Below are 25087 nucleotides of genomic sequence, written 5' to 3' on the forward strand. Positions count from 1 at the left end.
AAGCGAGGGATTAGTACTTTAAAAGGATATTTTACTTAAAAGTGGATCGTTTTCCTTTTCCTAAAGAAATATCGAAATTTTTCTTACAAGCATCCTATTATAGAAGAAAATTCGTTTCAAACGATCCAATCCAAATCGAAACTAAAATTACCGTCCATAAAGTATAGTCAAATCAGTAATAACAACAAATTCTCAAATCTGCTCGAATCAATCGAATCGTCACCGTCAATTACTCAGAATTACACGCGTTTATCTATCGTCCAAGTCATTTTCGATCAATAACAATAATCGGCAAATCTGCTCGCTTGAACCGAATCGATCGAATCGTCATAATTTTGCAGAGAATCAGACGCGTGCTTCAATCACTTTCGAATAACAACAATCGTCATATTTTCTCGCTTGAATCGAATCAATCGAATCGCCACCGTTAATTACGCGCGTTTATCTATCGTCCAAATCATTTTCGATTAACAACAATGCTAGCTTGAATCAATCGATACCCACGATTTTTATCCCCTTCGATTCCATCAGCAGGCGTGAAATATTATACCTGGCGTTAATCACCATCTCCTTGCTCGATGCGCAGTCCGGGGATAATCGGTTTAAACCCGAAAAGCCAACTTGAACCGAGCAATTATCCCCGCAGTCGCGCTATTGCTCTCCATTTTCGCGGCAACTATCGCTGCCTCCATCACCCGTTGTTCCACGTTTAATCATCGTAATGCACACCTTCCTCGCGAAAGGAATCGTTTTCCAATCCGCCATTCCGCTACACCCGATTTTCCCCAAACCGAACCGAGGATCCTATTCCGTTGCTTTTCCCAACTTTCGCGAAACAATCGAGCCCGTTTCCGGTAAAAGCCCATTCTGCGCCCTTCCCCTCCAAACCGGAATCCGATTCGGTAATGGATGGATGCTTAATCCTTGAACGGATATTTCCTTTTTTCTTTTTTCTCCTTCCAATTTTCGATTATTCCAACACTTACGCGTGTTATCTCTTTTATTTCTTTTCGTTTTTGTAGCTAATTGCTCGATAACAGGAAGAATTTTATTTCTGGAAAAATAAAAGGGTAGCGCTGTTTGATATTTTATTTATTCTTTAAATCGGTATTTTTTAGAGACTCGCGTGCGAGACGTTAGATACGAATTTCGAGAAAATATCACAATATTTTTGGAGAAGGTGCTTTCTGAATGGAAGCAGTTCGGTGATTCGATAATGGATGACTTGTTCTGGAAAAAATAGACTTTTTTTTAATTTCGAATTTTCAATCACTTCAACAACTCCAACTTTTTGTAGATAATTGTTCGATGCCAGGATGTGGAAGAATTTTATTTTTGGAAAAATAAAAGGGTAGCGTTGTTCGATATGGAAAGTTTTATTTTATTTATTCTTTAAATCGGTATTTTTTAGAGACTCGCGTGCGAGACGTTAGATACGAATTTCGAGAAAATATCACAATATTTTTGGAGAAGGTGCTTTCTGAATGGAAGCAGTTCGGTGATTCGATAATGGATGACTTGTTCTGGAAAAAATAGACTTTTTTTTAATTTCGAATTTTCGATTATCTCTTTTATTTCTTTCCGTTTTTGTAGATAATTGTTCGATGCCAGGATGTGGAAGAATGCATTCGATTTTTAAAAAAAGAAAAGGGTAGCGCGATTCGAATATTCCGAGATTTGTTGAATAAATTGACGTTTAAATTCGTCGCGCATATTAGATACGAAGAAAGGAATTTCCCTTCGAGAAAATATTACTTTCAATTTTGCCAGAGGGACGAGGATTATAATATTTTCGGAGAAAATAGCGCAAAGCGTCGCTACGAGAAACAAATGAAAAGCGGACTTGAATTAAAAAAGAGGAACGCCAAGTGAAATTAGAGAGAAAGAGAGCGAAAAGTAGAAGAAAGGAAATCGTGCGGTGCGAGGAAGGTAAAAAAAGCAGGATAATAAGAAAGGAAAATGAAAAAATTCGTGGCACGAGTGAAGGAAAAAATGTGAGGACAATAAAAGGGACGAAAATTGAAGGATGAGAAATGACGCGAGAAAGAAGGGCGCCGAAAGAGAAAAGCAAGCGGTCGAAAAAGAAAGGAAAAAGAAAGGGAACGAAAGAATGAAATATAACAGCGAGGGAAACGAAGGAACACGAGGATGGTAAAAAAAAAAAAAAAATGAGTGGAGGAAACGGACGAAGGGAAACGGGAAAGGAGTGTCCAATTTTTAACGCATTAGCTTAAACTACCACGAAATGGTGGCAATTATGGCGACACGTTTCCATGGAAAACTGGGTCGCGTCTAATTGTTAATGGCGGGATGATTTATATTTCTAATTATTTTAAGACGAGGATGAGAAATGCATTTCCTCTTTTCTTCCACAAACTTTTCCACAAAATATGTTTTAATTGTACAGCGTGTCCCATTTCGATCCAATCTTTCCAACACTTGGAAAATTCTTCTTTTTATCTTCTAATTAGCTCTTAAACAGTTTCCTCCTTTTCCAAAAGCACATTGATTGGCTATCTTCGAAACGATAATAAAACTTTTGATCGTGATTGATCTCCACGTTAAAGAATCGATATTTAGAATTAACTCGTTGAAAAAAGTAGTAATTACTTACTCAAACAACATTTATTCCTACCTATATTAACGATTGATCTGCTTTTCAATCGTTTTGCATTACGATTATTTTGCTATTACTATCTTGAACTTGATAAATTATCGAAGTAACTTTTATTCCTAATCCCAAACTGTTCAATTTTCCCCTGATTCACTCGATAAATACAAAAAGATACGAGTTCTTACGTAAGCTCAAAATTAATCAAATTCTTGATCGTTCTCCACGTTGGAGAAGCGGTGTTCCGCTTCGTCAGCTGTCACAAGCGTGTCGAAAGATGGAGGGAGGTGGTAGGCAGTAAGGTTAACTTACACTGTCCGTTCTCTGCCTACGTATATACCATTCATCCGGCACGATCGATTCAGAGCAACAGGTGCTAGCTGATCCATTCTCCGCTCGTAACAAAGTGAACGCTCTGGATGCACTTTTTCGTCCGTTTCAATGCGCAATACCCGCGCCTGCGTTATATCGCGTCCCCAGTCTTCGAGCAAGTGGCGAAGAAAAGGCAAAGAAAAGGTTGCTGCATTTACTCCCTCGAAACATTCCGATAAATTCATAAGTTTCAACAAACTGAATTTTTCGTTCTATGAATTTTCTTTTCGCATTCCTTCATTTGCATATTTTCATCTTGAAGATTAAAAGGGATATAGTTCGCATATGTATATTTCAATGTTTAGATTAAAACGTTTGATCGATAATTAATGCCCGTTATTGGAAGAAATTGATTATCGAGATCGTTTTAATCAACTAATAATCGTCACTTGGTAATAAATTTTAATAGATACGAAATTATTAATTAATTAATCCTGTTATATATATCGTCAATCAATGATTCGTACTTTTTGGAATCCAAAATCCTGTCTGATTTATAGAAGCGTATATCACGTTAACTAACACCACCGTTAATTTTCGAAATTATCAATTACACAATTAATTATAAATTCACATTTTTATTTCCCGTTTCTTTTATTCAATACAATTTCTCGAATTCAACTGAAAAATTTACTCGCTACCGAAAAATCGAATAATACGCGTAATAATAATTTCTATATAGTAAACTACTCGAATACATTGAAAATGATGCAATAGCAGAAGCCGTCGAAGATCGAAATCCCGCTTGCTCCCGCGTTAATTCGAGAACTCTTGCGTGTAACAGGTGGGCATGATGGTTCCTCACAAATCCTTCGAGGTGAGGGAGTACACGAAAGCGGTGACTTCGGCTATCCACACGTTGCAGAAAAGCACGAAGGGCCGGAAATTGAGACTTTTCGAGCGGTACGACATCCACGTGAAGGTGGCGATGAAATCGCTCACGCCGAGCCCGACCGGTAAGTAAGTCGTCGCCAATTCTAACATCCGTTGAACCACCCACTTTCTCTCGGCCAAATTACGTAACCAACGATCCAATATCAAAGATAGAATAATCATTAGATTAATACCTGCACGTGTTACGACATCTCGTTAATCGTAGTAGTTGATTCGTTTCGAACAAATCAATTTTCTAATTTTAAAATCTAGGAGAGCAACTTTCTCGTAATTGTAAATGAATTAGAGAGTTTAAAATCGAATAGAACGGGAACTCTTACACGCACTTCTTGGCGAGTAAATTCGCGCCAACTATTTCTCAACGACGATCGAGATCGAATTCGAAGTTGGACGAGACGAGACAGACGATAAACGAATTAAGAATTCTTCTAAGAGAGTTTCGATTAAATCTATTCGTTAGATTATCACGGATTTTAACGGTGTGGAAGGAGGAGATTAAGAGAAAGGGGGACAAAAGGAAGAGGGAAAATGAAAGTTCATCCGGTGGGATAAAAAATTATTCGAATATTGTTTCATCTTTTAATCCAATCCTGTAAGTACATTCCTCCCTTCCCAGCTAGAGCAAGAATAAACGAAGGAACGAGAAAACGTAGAGATATAATCTTTCCATCCTCGAAAAGTCCACGAGCGTATGTAAATTTAATTCTCAATTAAACTTCGCTCGTCTGTCAGACAGGCAAGTTTTATATCTTGTTTGAATTAAGAAACCTTCCTTATTTTTCTCGAAGCCATTAACAGACTCGTCTTCCTCTTCTCCCTTACTTGTCAACTCTTCGTGAAAATACGTGTATCTTTCTTTTAATTCGAAACACAGCAGAAACCAAGGAGATCGAGTCGAATTACAGATCCATATACGATAAGATAAGTCTGGATATCTGAACAGCGAGTGCGTCCACGGGGAACACCTGTGAATCGTTTTGGAGGAATGTAGTCGTGAAGGTGGTCGAGTAAAAAAAAAACGAACTTTCCCGATCGACTAACTTTTTCAACTTTCTTTTCCCCTCGTAATTGGGGAAAAAGGAAAGAATGGGGAAGAAGAGAAGAGGAAGAAGAAAGGCTGGAGGCGTTTTATTGGCGCTTGGCCAGTTTGCAGATTGTTCGGTTAATTATGCGGATTTCGGAATCGGAATGATTGAATAATTAATGGAGTTCCTTGTTCGGTCGTTTACCGGTCGAAGGAACTGCTCGTTTCTTTGGAAACTGCGGATGAAAGGATTTTGCACGAGTTCCCCCATTTTCCATGGGGGAACAAATTTATTCGATTTATTTGAAACAATATTTATTTTCGATAAATTTATAAACAGATCTTGATCTTTTTGCAAATTGTTTCGCTTTTAAAATATCCGAATAATTGAGAAAATTAATTAAATTGATAATAATTTAGTAAATAAATCGAAGGCAAGAAAATTCTCCTCCTATTTTAACGGAATTCTCATCTTTAAGAGGATTCTCTCCTCACACGTGCACTGGCGTATCGAGGGCTTCGAAAAAACCTTTCTCCAGAGAAACCTTTCAGAAACGTAAAATTTTAAATTACAGAGGGAAATGAAATATCGATGAAATTCAACGAAATCGTTATTAATTGTTAAAATTGAAAAACTGAAAATTAAGATTGTTAAAATTGAATGATAAAAATGTGAGAGATAAGATAAGATGTTATCGACATGTACGAGAAAACGTAAAAGGTAAAGACGTCTCAGGCATAAATCACTAGGAGATATACAGGGTGTACGTAACTTTTGTATACACGTATCGTTGAATTTTAAAACGAGAAAGTCGTGACGCTCCTCTTAATTACACTTCATCCGAGATTACTTCAGAAAAGTCCAACGTTTTGTCATTTTCTTCTCACGGTGGAAAAGAAAAAGAATTCCTCCAATTCTACCATTTTTCGATTAGACACAATACAACTCGTTTTCACAAATGTGACAAATGCGTTGAAGTTTCTATGGAACAGAACGGAAGAACGATAATATTTTAAATATTTCATTTTATAATTTTCAAGATTTGTCATCGAGTCGAATAATAATGTCGTTCGAATCGAATTTATTCTCGTAAATCTATAAATCTTCTGCAAACTTTTGTTGCACACGCCCGATGTTTCAACGGAGAATTATTTTATTAATATTTTCTCCATAATATATTCATTCGTAGCCGGGGAATTATGCGCGAAAATCTTGTCGACGCAAGACGAATACGCCTTCATAACTCTCCCTCGGCGCGGCTTTTTTCCCCTTCTTTTCTTTGAACGGATTCACGGTTCGTCGCTCTTTTTTTCTCTTTTCCTTTTTTTTCCAACAAGCTTTCAAACACAGCCGAGTAATCGACTGATTTATGAACACCTCGCGTGCAACTCCTCTCCGATGAGGAAAGAAGAAGAAGAGCGTAGATAAGCTTCATCCGCGGTCTGATGTGGGATTTAGGGGATGAAATAGGATGGCAGGAACGAAAGGTCAATGCATGATTCCTCTCACGTCTCGAGGATGTCTCGAGAATCTCTCGTACCTCTGGTTTTCGAAAAACCAGATCGAACCTTTTTTTTTTCGCACACGCGTTTTCCATCCGTGCCACGAACGAAAGGAGAAAAAGGAATTCGAAGAAATTCTTCCAACTTTGAGAAGAACTACCTTAAAGAAAAGAAAAGGAGAAAAAAGACACGCGTTAATGGAATGAAATAATATTCTCTAATTCGAAATTCTTGAAATAAACGTAGAAACGTCAGAAAAATAGGATAGTAATAAAGTGTAATCAGGAAAATATCGTTCGTCGAAAATAATCTGTCAACAGGCAAATATTCGTCGTTGGCCTGAAACAAACACCGTTTAATTAAAAACCGAAATCGTTCGTATTTTTTTTTCCTTCTCTTCTTTTTTTATAAATAATATTTTATAAATAATAATATGTCCATTTATTCTGTTTCCTGGAAACGATGCAACCACACACAGGTACACGCACACACACAGAGACACTTGCAGGTTTTCAAACCGCAATTTAATCGCGGTTAACGAAGCTTTGACGGAGGCGAAAGCGATTATCCCGGTCGGCGACAGGCTGGCCAAGCGAAATATTACAAGTTCAACCTTTAAATTTCTCCTCAAGTTGGAAGGGGATTGGAGGGTGCAGCGATAAGGACGAGTTATCGGGGCATTTTGCGAAAAAACTCGACTCAGCCTCCTTTGTTTACGATCCCTCGACTCGAACGAGATATTTCGTGTTTTTCTCTGTTGAAAAATGAAAATGCGCGTGTTTACCGCGCTTCGAGAGAAATTTTCCGTCATGTTTCGGGGAAAAAATTGGGGGATATCGCGAAGTTTATTAAAGGGATTGATAAAATAAAAATTTTGGTTAATTTTTTGGAATCGCGTTGGGATGACAATAATAATCCCTGCTTTTATCTCTATTTGTAATCATTTGTTTAATTTCAGCTCGAGTAAGCGAGAAACTTTTCTTTACAAGTGTGAAGTTTTCGAAGCCACGCCCCTTTCTTTGAGGATTATTCACTGAAAAAATAATGGAGATAAGAAAGTTGTGCTAGATTGGAAAGACTGCGAAAAAAAAAAAAAAGAAAAAGAGAAAACTTGGCGATATTTAATGCAGACAACGAGATACGGGTTAATAGACTGGAAGAGAAATAATAATAACGTTTCTCGTTTCTCTATAATTGCAAAAAGTTTCGCTCCCGATCCTTGAGTCAAGCTGCTGCTTGTGTTATGCACTTTGTGTTATTAAAAATTTATTCAACGCGTTATTTATGTCGCGATATCGTTTAAGACGCTACTCAAATATTGTTGAAAAATCAAGGACGTAATAAATGGGGAGAGAAATTTTCCATAATACTTAAAAGACGAGCGAATAGATTTTTCTTTATCTCTTCCATTTAATAAAATTATTAAGACATTTTGAATAATCGTTTAGCCGTAAATTATTTACAATTTTCGAGGATACGTATATTCGAAATGAAAATTCGTGTATCGAATTTCCATAAAATGTCTATTGTTTCGTCGTTGCAAAAACGCACGATCCATTCTTGTACGAGCCACGAATGAAAATTTAATTCCACACGGAACGCCATATTTGGCCATCAAGAAGAAACGAAAAAGGTGTAGTTAACTTACGCAAATGATATTACGCGTAGCGTAGCCTGGACGGCAGCCAGGCGCCATTGGGACAACGACTCGCGTATTCCATGTACGGGGTGGTGGTATTGGAGAAACGCAATTAACGTGTTCATAAGATAAACACCAAGATAAATAAGTGAACAAGGATATAATTTTAAATAAAAGATATTTTTTGCGCACCTGAATTATTATTAGAATAACTAAAGGAAAAATTAATTTTTAAGAGATTCTTTCCTTTCAAGATGGCGCGATGCCATGGACGAAATAATTACAAAAATCTTTACAGAGATAGAAAATCCTACTGCGAAACAAATAACGCTGATTAAGCTTTCACACGTAAAATGCGATGAAATACGTAGCGAGAGAATTCGTTACAATTGTATTAAATTAGTATAAACGCGAGGAATTACGAAAAGTATTCTCGAATCTCTTCGAATCGCTCGATTTTCCTTTTCCCCTTCCTTTTCAATTTTCAAAGTAGAGAGAAAAACGTTTCTCTCCGTAATGCTCGAATTCCCTTCGAATTATAATTTGTTGTCACTGAACGCAGTTCCTTTTTTCCCAACACCCCGTGTATTATGCGCACCTCAAGTGCCTATAGCGATAACATCCGGCTAAAACGATGCATCTTGCTCGCGTCACCTTCCTCTTTCGCCCCATTAAGCCACGGTACGCCTTATGAAAATCGTGGCCGTCGCTCTTTAAGTGAATTTAATAAATTGAAAAGGTACGAAGGCGAAAGGAAGACGGGAGGTTTTTACGTCTTGATACGATTCTCGCGTGGGAAACCATCCACGGCTGAATTATCCCCCTTTGGAGCGTTTTAAATGATATATATATACCCTTTGCAAGGGTATAAACTTTTAAACGGGGAAAATTGTGTGTGTGTGTGTGAAAGAGATATCTTCTTATATTATCGTTGGATTTTTTTTCGAAACTTTCATTTCAAAATTGTAAAACGTGATTAGAGCAGATTAGAAGAATCGAATGTGGATATAAATATACGAACATTGTGCAACGATAAATGATATAATTATTGGTCAAGTTATAATTTTTGTTGCATTTATTCGTTTGCACGTGTTGTAAGTATGTACATTTCACGCAATGGCAATCGATTATATTATTATGTTATTATATTTACTCGTTGTAATTAGATGCATTCGTTCTTCAACAAGAATATTTCTTCTCGTTAATGAAACGGAATAATTTTAACGCTTGAATAACAATGGAATGCAACGAATGTCTATGTGCTAAATTAATTCAATTTATTTGCCCTTTTTTTATTTCGTTAAATTAAGAGTATAAATTATTTATAAATGTATCTAATTATAGCGCGATGAATGAGTACGTGAATAAGAGAAATAAAAAAAAAATACTTGGAAAAGAAAGATTTAATTAAAGGGATTTATTCTTGGGATAAACAATTAACCTTGATAAATCTTTTTATTCCACAATGAAAACATTTTTATATTTAAGTAGAAAAATTTGATTTTCTTCAAATTTAATTTATTTGATCGATCCATCACCTTGAATTATCGACGATATTGCTATTAACGCAATGATCGAATCGATTAATTGGAAAATTGATTATCGTGCGTAGAAGATATTTGTAGCAAAGTGTCGATTAAATTTTTTCTTGTCTATTCTTTTACAAGGAGGAAAAATAGTTTCAACTTTAATTTCAACTTTCTTTGAATTATTACCATTTTATTTTCTCTATTTCTCGAGCATAGTGTTTCGAGCATTGTTCGATTCTTTTACGTAAATGGATTAACATCATAAATATTCAAAATAACTATAATAATTCAAAGAACGAATAACGTTTCGACATAATCTGGATTTATCGTTACACGATACAAAATACATGCGAAATACATGTAACACAACTTAACACTCTGAAATATTTACTTATTTTATTTTCCAAGTGGTATTGAAATTTAAAATTTAAAAAAAAAACTATTCGAAAATAAACAATTGATATTTCATAAAACGATGATGATAAAAAAATAGAAGAAAATGAAAAATTATTACTTTAAAAAAAAAACAAAATTTTACGTGTATACATTAAACGTGTTAATGAGATCCAGCTGCGAATTATCCCAAAAGAACGTGGCTAAATCGCTTGCATTATTCACGCAGAGTATCCATTTTTATCCAGCGCTTGTTAGATCTCTCAGCGACGATCCAACGGATTCTTTTGTCTTCTAATTTGTCGCGTTGCATCTGACGGAGCTCTCAACTTTCTCAATTATTCGCGAAAAGCGTTCGCGATCCCTTTCTCTCCCCCCTCCCTCCTCTCTCTACAGTCATTGAAACTAACTTTCGAATATAAACAGCCGTGGAAAACAAGAATAAAATTATTCCTTCCTTCTCCATCGTGGATTCAATCGTGGGAGAGAATTTTTTCAAATTCGACGAGCAAAATTAAAAATCGTACAAATTAACGCAAATATCTGAGAATATTTGGACATGGAATTTCGATGGATTCAAATGGACGCATTCGACAAACGTGAAGAGTATTTTATTGAAAACGTGAAGAGAGAAGAAATCGGAGGGGGAGGGGGTGAAGAGAGATATTAAAGCACAAATATTTGGTGCGAAAGAGCGGCGGTACAGGCTGGCGCGACGAGCTGAAAGTTAAGTCCGTGCTCATTCCGCGGAAAATGCAAACTTTTTGGCACTAATGTGCGCCACGGGATGTGGAAATGGGTTCAAAGGGGGTTAATGAAGGTCATGCAAATTCCAGATTGCGTCCCAGAATTAAAACGCTTAAAGCGAGAAGGGAAAAGTTACGTCGCTTCATTGGGCTATTTGCCGCGTGGTTAATTATCACAATGCCGGAGAAAAATGTTCCAATCATCGACGCGACCACGAACGAACTCGAATTATTTGTAAAATGTTCTTTCGTGAAATCGACATTGTGTTCGTAGACAAAGAAAAAATGTATGGATAATTTCTTACGGAATATTCTTTTCGAAAAAGATTGTAAAAGAACTGCGAAGAAGAAGTTTCGTGTGCAGAATTTTGACATACGATTAAGCACGATTTAAATACACCGATTTATCTATAAATCGAGATAACTTATCGAATCGAACAAGCATGAAATAATTTTCGTATTAATTTTTCAAATTAAATATCGTGGAAAATATCGAAATCATTTTTCCCTTTGTCAATAAATGGAACAAACAATCGAATTAATGTAATGATAATTCGCAGGCAATCCTGTTGAAATGAAAGATAAACACAGATATATATATATGAAAAAAATTTTGCTTGAATTGAAAATAAGCAAAACAACGAGTAATTTCAATTAATTCGAAACGTTTATTTTAAAAGCAATTTGCAAAAAAGTAATTTCATTTTATGTATATACATATATATACATATACACACAAAATCAATCATTTTGAAATCATTTTTCACTTTAACGACGTTTGTCCGATCTCGGCTTGCAATTACTCTTAGCGATCACAATTTAATGGGGCGCTATCAGAGTACGAGATACATTCATCCGAAATAAATTCGGCGACATTCCTCGAAACGATAATTTTTCAAGAATAATATCCATTAAAAGGCGAAACATCATCGATCGAACGGTCGTTGTACATAAAACACGCAATTCGGATAATCGCGATAATGTCCCCATCTTCCTCGTCGTTAAATCGCGACCATTTCCCCGCCACAAATTCACTTTTATCATCATCCCCTCCTGAAAATTCCCTGGATGCCAAGCGAGGAACAGGAGAGTCAAACGGGTCAAGGTTAACTCATCCAAAAGCTAAAATAACTCTCGTCGCCCCACGGATTGTTAATCGTTGGAAACGAGGGGAGCGTCGGCCACTTTCCGTCCAGTGGCAGGAAATGGGCTGGCCGCAAAGCAAATTGAACGTCGAGGTTAAACACGCGTCTCGGAATAATTGATGCGAGTGAATCAACCGTCCGCGTCGTGTCGATTTGTCCCAACGAATTAAAAAAGAAAACGAGTCGTAAATTTCGTAAATTTCGTCGAAGATGGTATGGAATCAGATCCTCCAGTGCAAAAATATTATTTTGATCGTTGGAGAGCAATCGGTAATGGTGGACGATTCGAACTCTAAGAATTTTCTTTTCGAGTATCACGGCACCGCGTTGGAAGAATCATATGGATAAGATTTCGAGAGGGATGTTTGGTTGGAGTGTAATCGTTCCAGTTTCGGGTCGTTGGTTCGACGCTTGGGACGAAATTGTCGAGTTTGGAAGACGACGGTCTTCCTTTTGATGGATGGCGAAACGAGACGCGTGGTTAAACGTCGGTTTCGTTGCGAAATATTGACCCAACTTTCTTCCCAAACTCTTGCGATTCTTGAAATAATTTTTGAAATATATAGAAAGATGATGAAACGGTCGATTTACTTATATTTTAAGCACGATTTCAGAAATCTGACATTAAATAATTAGCCTCGTTAATTTTCTAATCCCCGAGTTATCTTTAGAAAGGATCACTCGAGGCGCAATTACGAGAAGTTACGAAATTTCCCCGTGCGAATTGCGAATACAATTTAATACAATTAATTCCGATAAATATAAGAATTTATATCGTAATAATTACTCTCATATTCTTAAATCCCCTCTATATCTCGTTTTCCAAAGAAACAAATTTCGTTTCGGGTCAAAATATAATTCCAAACGAGATCTCTGGTCCAGTTTTCCAACCACGTTACCAACCACGATAACGAGTCTACCTTCGCCGCCATTGTTACCTCTCTCTCTCTTTTACCAGAAGTGGTAAAGACAAATTCCACCACTTAATTATCCACCAATTATCCGCTCTTAACCCTGTTCAAAACCCTTTCCAAACTAAAAATAAACATAGGACTCCCTCGGGTGTCGTCGAACCTCGTCTTCCTTGGTTTAAAATCTTGCTCGAAATGCGAGAACGGGCGGGGAAACGACGAGGATAGTTACCACGGGCTGCGTTCTTGCAAACTACCGCCACCTAGCGAAGGAACGTGGAACACATTTTTAAATGGACCGCTTGCCGCGCTATTTTAAAGAAGAAGCCAACACGTGGCGGATGGTTTACCGTCTGGCCCTCGAGAAACCTGGATTGATAGATAATTCAGGGGACATTTATCGATCGGTCCCGTGGGTGTGACCCGAAAATTAATAACGTTTCCGTGCGACGTGGTTACACCGGTTAAAGGGTTTCTTGCAACGTTTATGAGCAAAACGTTAAATATTACATCGTTTCCGTATTTAATGCGGTTTGTAATTCCCGATAGACCGGCTCTGTGGGATTTAAACGGAACTCGTGTTTGATCGGACGGATACCCGGCTTAGATTTCGATTAACCGTGGAGGAGCTATTTCGTTTAGATGTTTCTGTTGAATTAATTAGTTTAGGTTAGTTTGTGCGCAAGCCTATATAAGTTCACGCAACGTTTTAGTTTATTTTAACTCTCAATTTTCGCAGCTGGGATGATATCGAAGTTCGAATAAATATTGTCCTCTTAAATTATTCATTCAAGATCGATTTTTTTTTTTCTGCTTTATACGAAAGACACTTTTTTACGTCGAAAGTATCAAACAAGAAGAGAATAATTTCTCGCGTAATTTTTCTTACAAAACTGATGATATTTTTATCTTTACCCCGAAAATACACCAGAAAGAAAATGATAAAGTGTATAGAGCTTGTGAAGGAGCTCTCCTCGCGAATATCGTCCTTTCGTTTGAAGAGCATTGTACGCGCATCTCTTTCTGGAAAGAAAAGCCTCCGAACAAGCTTCCTTTGAGCTTGACGTCACGTAATTAAAGGTGGCCTAGTCAGATCTACGAGGCAATTAATCGTCTCGCGAGCACCATGTTTTTCTTCTAAAAAGTTTCTAAAAGCTCGCGTTCTTTCACTTCGTTCCTTTATCGAAAAATTGTTTCGCGATTATTATAAATCGATACAATAAGGGCAAGAGCGAAAAGTCGGATCGAAACGAAGAAGAGAAAAGGGAAATCGCTTGCAGGAGAAACTTTTCAGGATCGTAAATTCTCAGCCACGGAAAGTACAAAATGGCGAAAATGGAAACCATCACTCGAAGCTTTTTATATATTCGCGAAATTTCTTGTCGATGCACATCGAGATACATTTTCCAAGAGTTGGATAAATCGGAGACGAGAAGATCAAAGATTTTCTTGATCGTTGCGAATGACACTGCTCTTGATTTATGTGTCTCGGATCAAATTTAGGACAATTATATCAAGATTTTAATCTTACATTTTAAAAGATAAGAAGAAATGTTTAATCTCTAACTTTTTTTTAGTTGTCTTTCGCGTTTCATATTTTTCTTCTTCTTTTAATTTTCCATTGTTTCAAAACACATTTGCATGACAATGTCTTATTGCGTTCTTATTCGAAAACGATCACGATATCAAAAAAAGTGATCTTCACATCGACTCAACGTTTCTCGATCTTCAATTTCTCCTCGTTTCGAAACCACGTTCGATGAGATCACGTTTAATCGGAAAAATTTACTTTCAAACCTTAATATTGAAAATTAATTCAAAAGAAACGTCGAACAAGCACGAAGTATCTCTCGATGTATCTCTTGATTCATCGCCGATGCGTAAATCCGAATATACGGTTGAATATCGATCGTCACGGACTCTCTGAAAATGTAAAGATATCCAGGATTAACCGACTGTTGGATCCATGCCCCTCTCTCCCTCTCGGAATCTGGAAATCTCCTGGATCATCAAGAATCCAGGGATATTTTTGATACCTTCTACTAGACCAACCAACTAGAATTCTTACAACCCACTCGAATCTCTCGATCCTCTTCCCTCCTGCGTACCAGAAATCCGTCCCATTTCCCTCCAACACCGCCGCTTTTCGAAATCTCCGGATTCTCGGGTCTCCGCGCGATTTCGGTACAAATACCCTTCGAGAGAGCCGGAATGGAATTCGTCGGGTACATTTTACATGCCTGGGATTTATTTTTACCTTCTTATATAAAAACGCGGGATTGTGGAATATGCATATGTTGGCCAAATTCTCCGTGTACTACGTTTAATATTAAAGTACGTTGAAGTGTGTGTTATTATGGTTTGGAGTACCTTAATTTTTTCAAAAAGTCCTCAGAGTTTAGGAACTTGAATTCCCTTCGATTTAAGATAATGAAATAAAAAAATTCACATTCCTATTTTCCTGTTCTAAAATCATTAATTTTTTCAAAAAGTCCTCAGAGTTTAGGAACTTGAATTCCCTTCGATTTAAGATAATGAAATAAAAAAATTCACATTCCTATTTTCCTGTTCTAAAATCATTAATTTTTTCAAAAAGTCCTCAGAGTTTAGGAACTTGAGTTCACCGAATTCCCTTCGATTTAAGATAATGAAATAAAAATTCACATTCCTATTTTCCTGTTCTAAAATCATTAATTTTTTCAAAAGTCCTCAGAGTTTAGGAACTTGAGTTCACCGAATTCCCTTCGATTTAAGATAATGAAATAAAAAAATTCACATTCCTATTTTCCTGTTCTAAAATCATTAATTTTTTCAAAAAGTCCTCAGAGTTTAGGAACTTGAATTCCCTTCGATTTAAGATAATGAAATAAAAAAATTCACATTCCTATTTTCCTGTTCTAAAATCACCAAGTTAATCACGCAGTTAACTCGACGTTGGAAATTTTCAATCGTGGAAACATCGCTTCGAATATCTCTCGGATCCAAACATCCTCTTCTTTTCTTAACAACGTTATAATTGAATCGGCACACTTTAATCATAAAGGACGACAGTCTGCGCATAGTTTACGGGGCCGTAGGTGGAATTGCTCGCTGTGCGGTTATGCGGTCAGGGTCAAATTTGATGGGGAACGCAATCAATTGCAATCTGGTCCAATTTGGAGGAGGACGGTGGATCGCTTCGATCGAAGACGGAAGCGCAGCAGGGATTCCTTCGCCGAGTTTTAAAATTAAAATCAAAAGTTTTCCAATTAAAATGACTGTGGAGAGGGGTGTTTCGTCGAGAGGGAGGAAACAAGGTACACGCAACGCGCTTCCCAAGGTATCGACGTTAGATCTCCGCCAACTTAATTAATCGGTTTTCCTCTTAAAGGGGAAAGTGTATTCTTCTCAACAATACATCTTCGAAAGTCGCGATAAATAATTAAGATTTAGACTTATCTTTTCTAAATTTCGTTTCCCGGTAAAAGTGTTTGTAAGTAATTGAAATTAGGAAGCTAGAAATTCTGTCGCCATTTATTCACAAGTATTCACAAGTGGAAGAAAAAATAGAAGAAGACCATTCTCCGAAAATGTATCATGTCAGATTGCACCACATGAAGTTTAATTTATTCCAATTTTTCTAAAAATTCTTCCAATGCTCGGATTACAGTTTCTCGAGAATTTTACTTTTCGAAAACAACTGTGAATGGCGATTCGACCAATTTTTCTAGAGCGCTGTCACGCAGAGGAAAAATTTCCTGCGAGTAGAATGCCTCTGTTATCACCTCGTTCTCTTTACAGACCAGTTTGCAGTCACCCTAACTTTTCTCGGCTTCGACGTTCGTTCGGGATTTTCATTTCAACCATAGTCCAGATCGCGTTTCTCGTCACAATTCTATTCAAAAATGGGCTCCTATGCCATTGGAGATACTCTGTCTTCACTTTGGCTTTCAATTTGTCTTTGTTTAATACGGATCTCGAAGTTTACTTTCAAGATTTGAATTTTTAAAAGCTAACCTAATATCTCGATACGCTTCACCTGTGGCCCACGTATGGCTTAAACAGGAACGATAATTTTAAATTCGTTCGCTTCTCGAAGCATAGTTTAAACCAACACCAAAAAGGTGAACTTATTACACACAAAGGAAATATAAGGGAACAAATATGGTAAGCAGAATATAGTTAAGCAGAGTTTACGAGTTGACTCTCATCTATTCCAAAATTGGCAACTTCGCGGTGATACAACTTAAATATACACTCTTTATTAAATTACAATCCATTCTTCGCCCATAAAATTTAAAATCCACTAGAAAAAAGAAGAAAACATTTATCAAACAACGTTACACTTCCTGATACTCTTCCAAATGGAGCTTCTTCTTTTGCTTTATCGGGCAGAAGATCGTTCCTTTATTGGATAAGAAATTTGTAAACCCTTTACCTATATATATATATAAAGAACTCGTCCCTTAGACTCCTTTTATCCATCTTTATCGCGCGGCATTGTGTGCACTTTATCGATCGACAAACGAGTGTATCCCGCCACGAAACATCGAAGCGTGAAGAATGCTGGTTGTACGAGCATTTCGCCCTTGTGGACAAAATTTCATTTTGTTACCGTGAATCGGTGCCGATTGATAAATCTGCTCTTTCCGTTCGCCTTCCACGAGCAATTTTTTCGCCCATTGAGGAGAATCCAGCCTGTGCCGCCGGTCATTCAACGGCTGTGGAATCCAGTGGCCCCTCCTCTAACCTTTTCTCTCTCCCTCGTCGTGTCGCCAACTTTCTTCTTTCGAGGAAAGTGAGAAAGGGGGGAATGAGAGAGATAGGAGAGATCCGTTAAAAGGGAAATCTTGAGGAAAGAAGTTTTTTTTTTTTTCTATTCTTTTGTTTCGAGTAAATCTTTTCCATAATCTAATTTTATAACGACGTTTTCAATCGAGATATCGTAAATTTCTTCGTTACGAATGATAATTTATCGCAAATTTTATCGTGTTCTGTGAAAAAATTCTCGATTCAATTTTTCTCGATTAAATTATAAATAAGGCAAGAAAGATACGATATGTATATAGATGGATTAAAACGAGGCAAAACTTTTTCCCCTTAACGATATCCGTGCTTCTGTTTACCGATAATAACAGCTACGTCTCGAAAACAAGTACGTTTCAGGAATAAGTCAGCGTGGAAACAAACGAGGGTGGATAAAGGGAAAAAATATACAAAACTGAAACTGGAAATGATGAGGTTAATCTTAACGGAGAGATGGATAAAGGTCCCTTAAGAGACGTCGACTAATCTTTAAATCCTGGAAAAACTGGGGGGAGAGTTGCGCTGGCATTGAACGTTTGACCCAAAAATCTCGGAAAAGAAACGGATTCCAGATGAAAAAGTATTCCTCCCTTGAAAAAAAAGTTTCGATTCTTTCGAAGATTTTGTTCCGGCAAACCATCCCTCCGCCATTAACCGCGAATCTAAATTCGCGGAAAGTAAAATATTCGACAATGGCCGAGTTTCTTATCGAATTATCTTAATTCGAGAGTTCTCAAAGTTTCCAAGAATTATTCCATTTCGTTTAAAATTCTGTTCTTGGGTACGAATTTTAATTTTTCGATGGTAAAATTGTTAAATATTCGAAGAAGGATTGCATCTTGTTTCGTTGAATAACATTTGACATCGACACTTTTTCCTTTCCTCTACTTTTCCTACTCCGAAATTACTCCGCTTGGCGCAGCTCTCTCGAATTTCGATCATCTTAAACGCTATTATCGTTAATTGACGATATTCCGCAAAAAAAAAAAGAGCGAAAAGTTTCTCGATGGATCGATCAAACTCTGAAAAAAAAAAAAAAAACGTTACGTCCCATTTCACTTCGTCCGATCACCTTCTCGCTCTCGATCGCGAGGGATGATGGAGCGAAAAGTTGGGCGACTCTGCTCCTCGGGTAAAACAGATTCTGGCGCGCACGTCCATAGTCTGGAAACAAGTTTGATTAATTTCTCGGCCGCGTCGCTTTAATCCATCTCGGGAAAAATCAATCATTATCGGGCGCGAATAATCGGTCGATATGGGAAAGCGGCGTTGACCATTCTCCGAGAAAACTTCATTCCGCTTTTAACGGAATTAATGGAGGATCGATACGAGGAGGACTTTTCGGATTTTTCCGCTGCTGCTTTTTTTCCAACGAGATGCATTGCCTCGGCTTTTGTCGGTTCGTCGTTTATCGGCCCTTATTGTTCTCGTATTTTGCTCGGTACAATGGGGGCTGATCAGGGGGAGACTTGTTGCTCCCCGAGAGCGTAGTTTTGGTTAGTCGTTGTTTCGTCCAGATCCTCTCCAACTTTTCGTACGATTCGTGCAACGGAAGTTATTAGAATTATTCTTAAGAAAGACGTGTTTTATGAATTCGATATTCGAGTTTCTTTCGAATATATCTCTATCATAAATTTGGTCGTTAATTTAATTTAGGAAATTCAGAAATTCAGGGATATACATCTCGATCCACAGGGATATTTGGTAAAATTGTTTAAGAGGCGCGTTTATTTTATCGATCGAGTGATTGAATCAAGCATCTCAGACTTGGAGCATGATTTGTAATGCTCGAGATCGCGAGCGAACAAGCAAAGGCTTGTTTGTCGGTTTACTTTATACTCGCTTCATCCTTTGAAGTCTCCGCCGCCATCACCTGTGACAGCCGGTGACATAATATAATAGATCACGTTCGTTTATGTTATATCATTATTAAGTCACCGATCCTGGGCCTACGCTTTGAAGTTGGGTGTTCCACTTGATCGATCATTCCATCGCATTGATTCGATTTCGAGGGATGACGTGCACAAGCGAAGATGAGCTTTATATATTATTCATCTCACGTACGATCAACCGGTCTTTCCCTCTTTTCCTCGAATTGCTTCACCTTCCTAAAAACCTCCACGCTCCCTTCCAATATTTTTCAATTCTTCGAAAAATTAAAATAGATAAATCGAAATAATCATTGATATATTTTCATCGAGATAAAATTTTGGACCTTTGGAGTGTACAAAGCGAATATTATTTATCTTATAGTTTCATTTGTCCTCTTTCTTCTTAAATTTTCCTCCAATTCCCTCCTCCAACTTCGACACTCGTTCGAACATTTATCAACTCTCTGCAAAATTGAATCAACTATAAAAATACACAAGAATATGACCGAAATAATTCATCGATACATTTTATCGAGATGACATTTTTTTTTTATTGAAAACTCCTTTCATTTTAAAAATTTCTGTATCCGAAATTGCGCATTGAAACGAGGAAAGAACGAACAATGCCTGAACGTAAACGTAATCGACGAGTAATTAATTTCATCCGTTGAATCGTTAGCGCGTGAGAATAAAAAAAAAAAAATGGAGAAACGAGATGGTTATTATTATCGGCCATTTATCGATCGAGCGTGGAATTACGTCAATAGGCCGAAAATGATGGCGGATTAAAAAGAGATTTACGGGTGGCGTTAAAGTCTCATCCGGGCATCGTTAAACCGGTTCGACAAATATGAGCCTGTTTATAATCGATTATCGATTCCCTCCCACGCATCTGAATAACTCGACGAAACTCGAAGGGTGAAAGAAAGAATCTGATGCTCGACCCGCTAGTTTTAAAACGTTTGCTTTCAAAAATTGCCGGGGAAACTTTTTAAAAACGATCTCCTTTAAGATAAGGGACGATGGAAGAGAAGGTCGAGGAAAGTTCATTGGCCAATGAAACTTTACCGACGGAATCTTCCTCCCTCGTTTCCCTCTTTACGGCTACGTGTTAAAAGACACATTCCGGAGAACTGTACTTTTATACTTGGCTCGCGTAATAGTTGTAATAATACTGTGAAATGATAGAAATCTTGTTCAGATATATTATAAGACATTTTCAAACAATGCTTCCAGTTTTTTTACTTGCAATAATTCTAATTTAAGAAAAATTTAAACGCGTCTTCTCAAATTCCAACAGATTTCGATATGAATTGTAAAATTTGCTTACAAAATTTCATGTATTTTTATGTGATAAATTCTCAAACTTTATGATTTCTCAGTTATACAAATTAAATTCTTCAGATATTCTATAAAACATTTTCAAAAACAATGTCAAATGAACTATTATTATCCCAATGCTTTAAGATTTTTTTTTGGAATAATTTTAACTTAAAAAAAATCGATTTTCTCAAGAAATTGTAATGAAATAAATTTCGATATGGCGTTATAAAATTTGCTTACAAAATTTCATATATTTTTACATCATAAATTCTCAAATTTTCTAATTTCTCGTTATACAAATTAAATTCTTCAGATATTCTATAAAACATTTTCAAAAACAATGTCAAGTGACATATTATCAATGCTTTGAAATTTTTTTTTACTTGGAATAATTTTAACTTAAAAAAAAACTGAATTTCTCAAGAAATTACAATAAATTTGCTTACAAAATTTCATGTATTTCTACGTTATAAATTATTCTCAAAATTTGTCACTCTTGTGAAAAATTTCCCTCTTCTCCTCGAGCGTGAAATACGAGTCGGATATATATTTTTATAGCAAACAATGTCACGTACCGTGGTGGCTAGTGCTTTTACGCTGCCACGAGTTAAAACGAGAACGTCGATATCACGATTGACCGATCCTATAAGGACGAAAACATGGGGATCGGTGCACTTCGCGGATCCGAGTCGGAAATCGATTATCAGAAATCGCGAAAGTGGATCGACAGCGATACAGGGGGAGAGGGATGGAGAGGCGAGTGGTGGCGTCCCGTCGAAAAACGCCATTAACCCCTGCCCGATGTTTTCCCTTCGGTCCAAAACGTCCAATCTTTACTCGCCAAGTAAAATTCTCATTGACGATGCACGTTTAAAAGTGATGTATGCTCACAACTCGAGAGAAATTTAATATCAGAAATATTGGATCAGGTAGATACGTCCCTTTTCCAGCAAAAAAATTAATTTTACGAAAGAGGAAAGAACGTGTTCTCTTCCGTGCGAGTTCTCAGAACGAAATTTCGAGACGTCGCCAGTTCTTGCCGATTGTTTAATTTCAACGATGAATTATATATCGTTGCAACGTGCGCGAGGAAGAGTAAAAGTGGCTTTTCGACGACAATGGCTGCAGCCATAAAGAGCGGATTTGCATGAAATCTCGATCCAGAATTTTAGAGTATTCCTGAAGGTCATTACGGATATTTCCACGAGGGATATCGCGTCTTTGCGATCCGTCAACGTGATTTTCCCAGTCTTTCGTTTTTTTCTTCTTCTTTTCTCTCTTTCCCTATGGGAGAAAGCGTTGAAAGAGAAATGGAATGTTGAGAGGATGTTTGATTTATGGAGAGAGGAGACGGATTTGATGGATGTTAAAGAGGACTTAAAACATCTGTGCAAAATTTATTAATACTTTGGATATCCTCTGTTAATTATTGGTGAATATAAATTTCAGCTCGTTTGAGAATAGAATATATGTACAGAACAGAGAGATAGTTTGGTTCATTATATGGTAAATAACATTTTGATTTTTGATGTATATATTTCATCCAAAATGATTTCTATGCGACGATAACGATCAAAGCATACTTTTTTTTTTAATTCAGTCTTCTCAACCTTCTTTGACAAAAATAAACACGAGTTTTTCAATTCTATCGATGATTCTTGAAAATTCGCGTAATTTTCGTAATTTTCGAAATTTTCGAATTCCATTTCGTTCGCCATTTCTAACGTGACACGTTGAAGATAAAAAATGCTTCGAGTTTCTCTCGAATTCTCTGCAATTGGAGAGAGAGAAAGAAAGGGAGAATATTATCCCCCCTTGGATAATTAGGATTCGTGAAACAGAAGTGTAACGCGTCCCATCCCCTATTAAATTGGCAGGCGTCGTAAACAAGCGAAGGGAAGAAGGGGTTGCCCTCGAAATTGGCCGGAAATTGCCAACTTTTAATCGGCGGTCGCTCGAAATCCGAAAACGTTTCCCAGAGCTATTTCGACATTTTCCCCGATCCTTCGAATTCAACATTTCGATCCTCGAGTTTTTTCGATCGCCTTTATCGTTTCTCGTACAAATTTTATACGATGGCGCGTGATATTTTTAACGAACGGTGCAAACATCGTTTCGAGCAAGTAAACAACAAGGTGCAAAATAGATTGGAGGGAATTATACTGGAACGAAAGCGGGGCAAGGTTACGGGTTAAAAAAATAAAAATTAAACGATAACAATGATCCGGGGGAAAACTTGGACGATAGAGATCGCAGAGAGTATTTTCGAATACTCGTTATCGGTCGTGATGAGGCGATAAAAATAAAACATGGAGGATGGAAAGAGGGAACTGACGAGTAATTGGCAAGATTGTTAATTTTGATCTTCCTTGTTATTTATACGCGTGTACAACAATTTTGCTTTGCGGCAAACACGAATTTCCTGGTCGCGCGTCGTCGACGATTTTCCACTGTTTTTCTGAATGAGAAACAAAGAGGAAGAGAGAGATATGAACATTTTAATTAAAATCTTTGTGAAAGGTCGCCGGTCCTTATTAATTAAACTGCTGCTCGTTACAGAATTGTAAACATCCGAATCAAACCCAAAAATTAAAATGAATTATTAAATCGAATCACTCGTCGAGCACATTCTCGATGAAACTTTATGTTATGAAAAAATTGTTCAAATGTTTCTCCAAAAAGAGACAAAGATTTCTTCGACTCCAACTTTTTTATCCTTGTCGGAAAAACTTTTAACTACTGGAAACAATGGAGAAAATTTTAGAAACTCGAGAGATTAGAAACGAGATCAATTATGAATTATAAATAGTGGTGAAAGTTTAACTAATTAACTTTTCGATCCGTTAATAGAGCTCGATTCCCACCTATAAACATCGTTAATAGGCTTCTCGATGCTTTGATCAGATATTAATCAGCTTTTCTATTAGAGCGAATCGTCGATGAAGCACGATCGTGGCGCATAAAATATTAAGAAAATTCGAAGAAGAGAATATTTAACGCGTCTTTATCTTCATTACTTCGACCTGATCCACTCCTCCCTCGACGAACAAAAATAAAAACCGTGTACATCATTAATAAATCCCTCGGTGGAGACAAGCGAGTTCACATCCGAGGCTCGTTGATTTACGATCCATTCCTGCAACCCCTTTCGTCGCGGTTTGTCGTCCGTTCGATCAAACCTCCCTGCACGCGAAAAGAAATCTCGTTTTCTCCGACGACTTTTCCCTCCGTATAATATTTTACGTGGATTATCGAGCAGCTACTTTTCCCCAGTTTCGAGGGGAATGGAAAAATTCGAAATATTCCGATCGAATTCCGTCCAGAAAGCTTCGATCTCTCATTAACGATGGCGCTGCGAAGGGGAGCAAAGAGCCCCTGGAGAATGTTTTCCACGCGGCGAGGGAGAACTATCCCTCCGCTCTCTCGCCAACAATTTTAAATATTTATCCATTTGCGAATACTTGGGCTTTCGAAACGAAGAAAATTTGAAGATTGAGGGGGGTAGAGAAGATTGGCTTATTGGAAAAAAGGACGAGATATTTGATTTCGAAAAGAGAGAAAGATTACGTTTGAAAAGTATTTTTCTAGAAGAAAATAGTTTTGTTAAAATTCAATAAAGAAAGATACTTAAATACGAAAAGGAATATGATGTTACTAAATTAACGAAGTTTGAGTTTGATTTATTATACGTGTAACAAGGAGGGAAAAATTATTTGTTCCGTGTAAATTTCACGGAAAATGAATATAATATTTGATATATTTTTGTTTAAATTAAAAGGGATATTAAAAGAATTGGAAAAACTTTTTAAATGTACTTGAAAAACGTATCACAGTGTATAAAATTAATTTCAGAACAAGCTTGGTTCCCATTTTTTCCCCCCTACCTCCGTTTCCTCGTCCACATTGTCAATTTTAATTGGGAATCACTGGCACGTACGACACGAATGTAATAACGTCCCCAAACGCGAACACCATTCTTTTTCTTGTTAATATTCATAAATACAATTTGTAAATTAAGTCGAAAGTAATTACGTCATCCCGATGAATATTTCGAGGGATATAAAGTTTGAGGTACAACGAGATGAGAGGTAAAATCGATTTTTCTCGTAAATAAAAAAATAGAATCGCAGGAAGGATGTTCGTAAGAGAAGCTTATACAGAGGATCGTTTCCCCAAAAATATCACGTTTCTCTCCACTTGATTTTGAAATACTATGTCCACTCAACTTTTATTCTCCGTTTAATATCATTTACCTCAAAACAAAAGATCTTTCCGTGCCATGAAATCCACATTGGTCGAAATTGCGACGAGAGCTCGGTGGCACACAGGTGGTTCGTTAAA

At 37.0% G+C, this 25087-nt stretch overlaps 1 protein-coding gene across 5 annotated transcripts in view; it reads left to right on the forward strand.

Annotated features, from left to right (window-relative positions):
- LOC107999443 (glutamate receptor ionotropic, NMDA 2B) overlaps positions 1-25087 on the forward strand; it is a 221164-nt gene that overhangs the window by 100882 nt on the left and 95195 nt on the right. For all 5 annotated transcript variants that reach the window (XM_062077317.1, XM_017059290.3, XM_062077319.1 and 2 more), the window contains exon 3: positions 3768-3939. In XM_062077317.1, coding sequence (XP_061933301.1) covers positions 3768-3939 — 172 coding nt within the window. The remainder of the gene's footprint in view (positions 1-3767; positions 3940-25087) is intronic.

This window comes from Apis cerana, linkage group LG7, assembly GCF_029169275.1.
Source record: "Apis cerana isolate GH-2021 linkage group LG7, AcerK_1.0, whole genome shotgun sequence".
In the NCBI taxonomy this organism is placed as follows: domain Eukaryota; kingdom Metazoa; phylum Arthropoda; class Insecta; order Hymenoptera; family Apidae; genus Apis; species Apis cerana.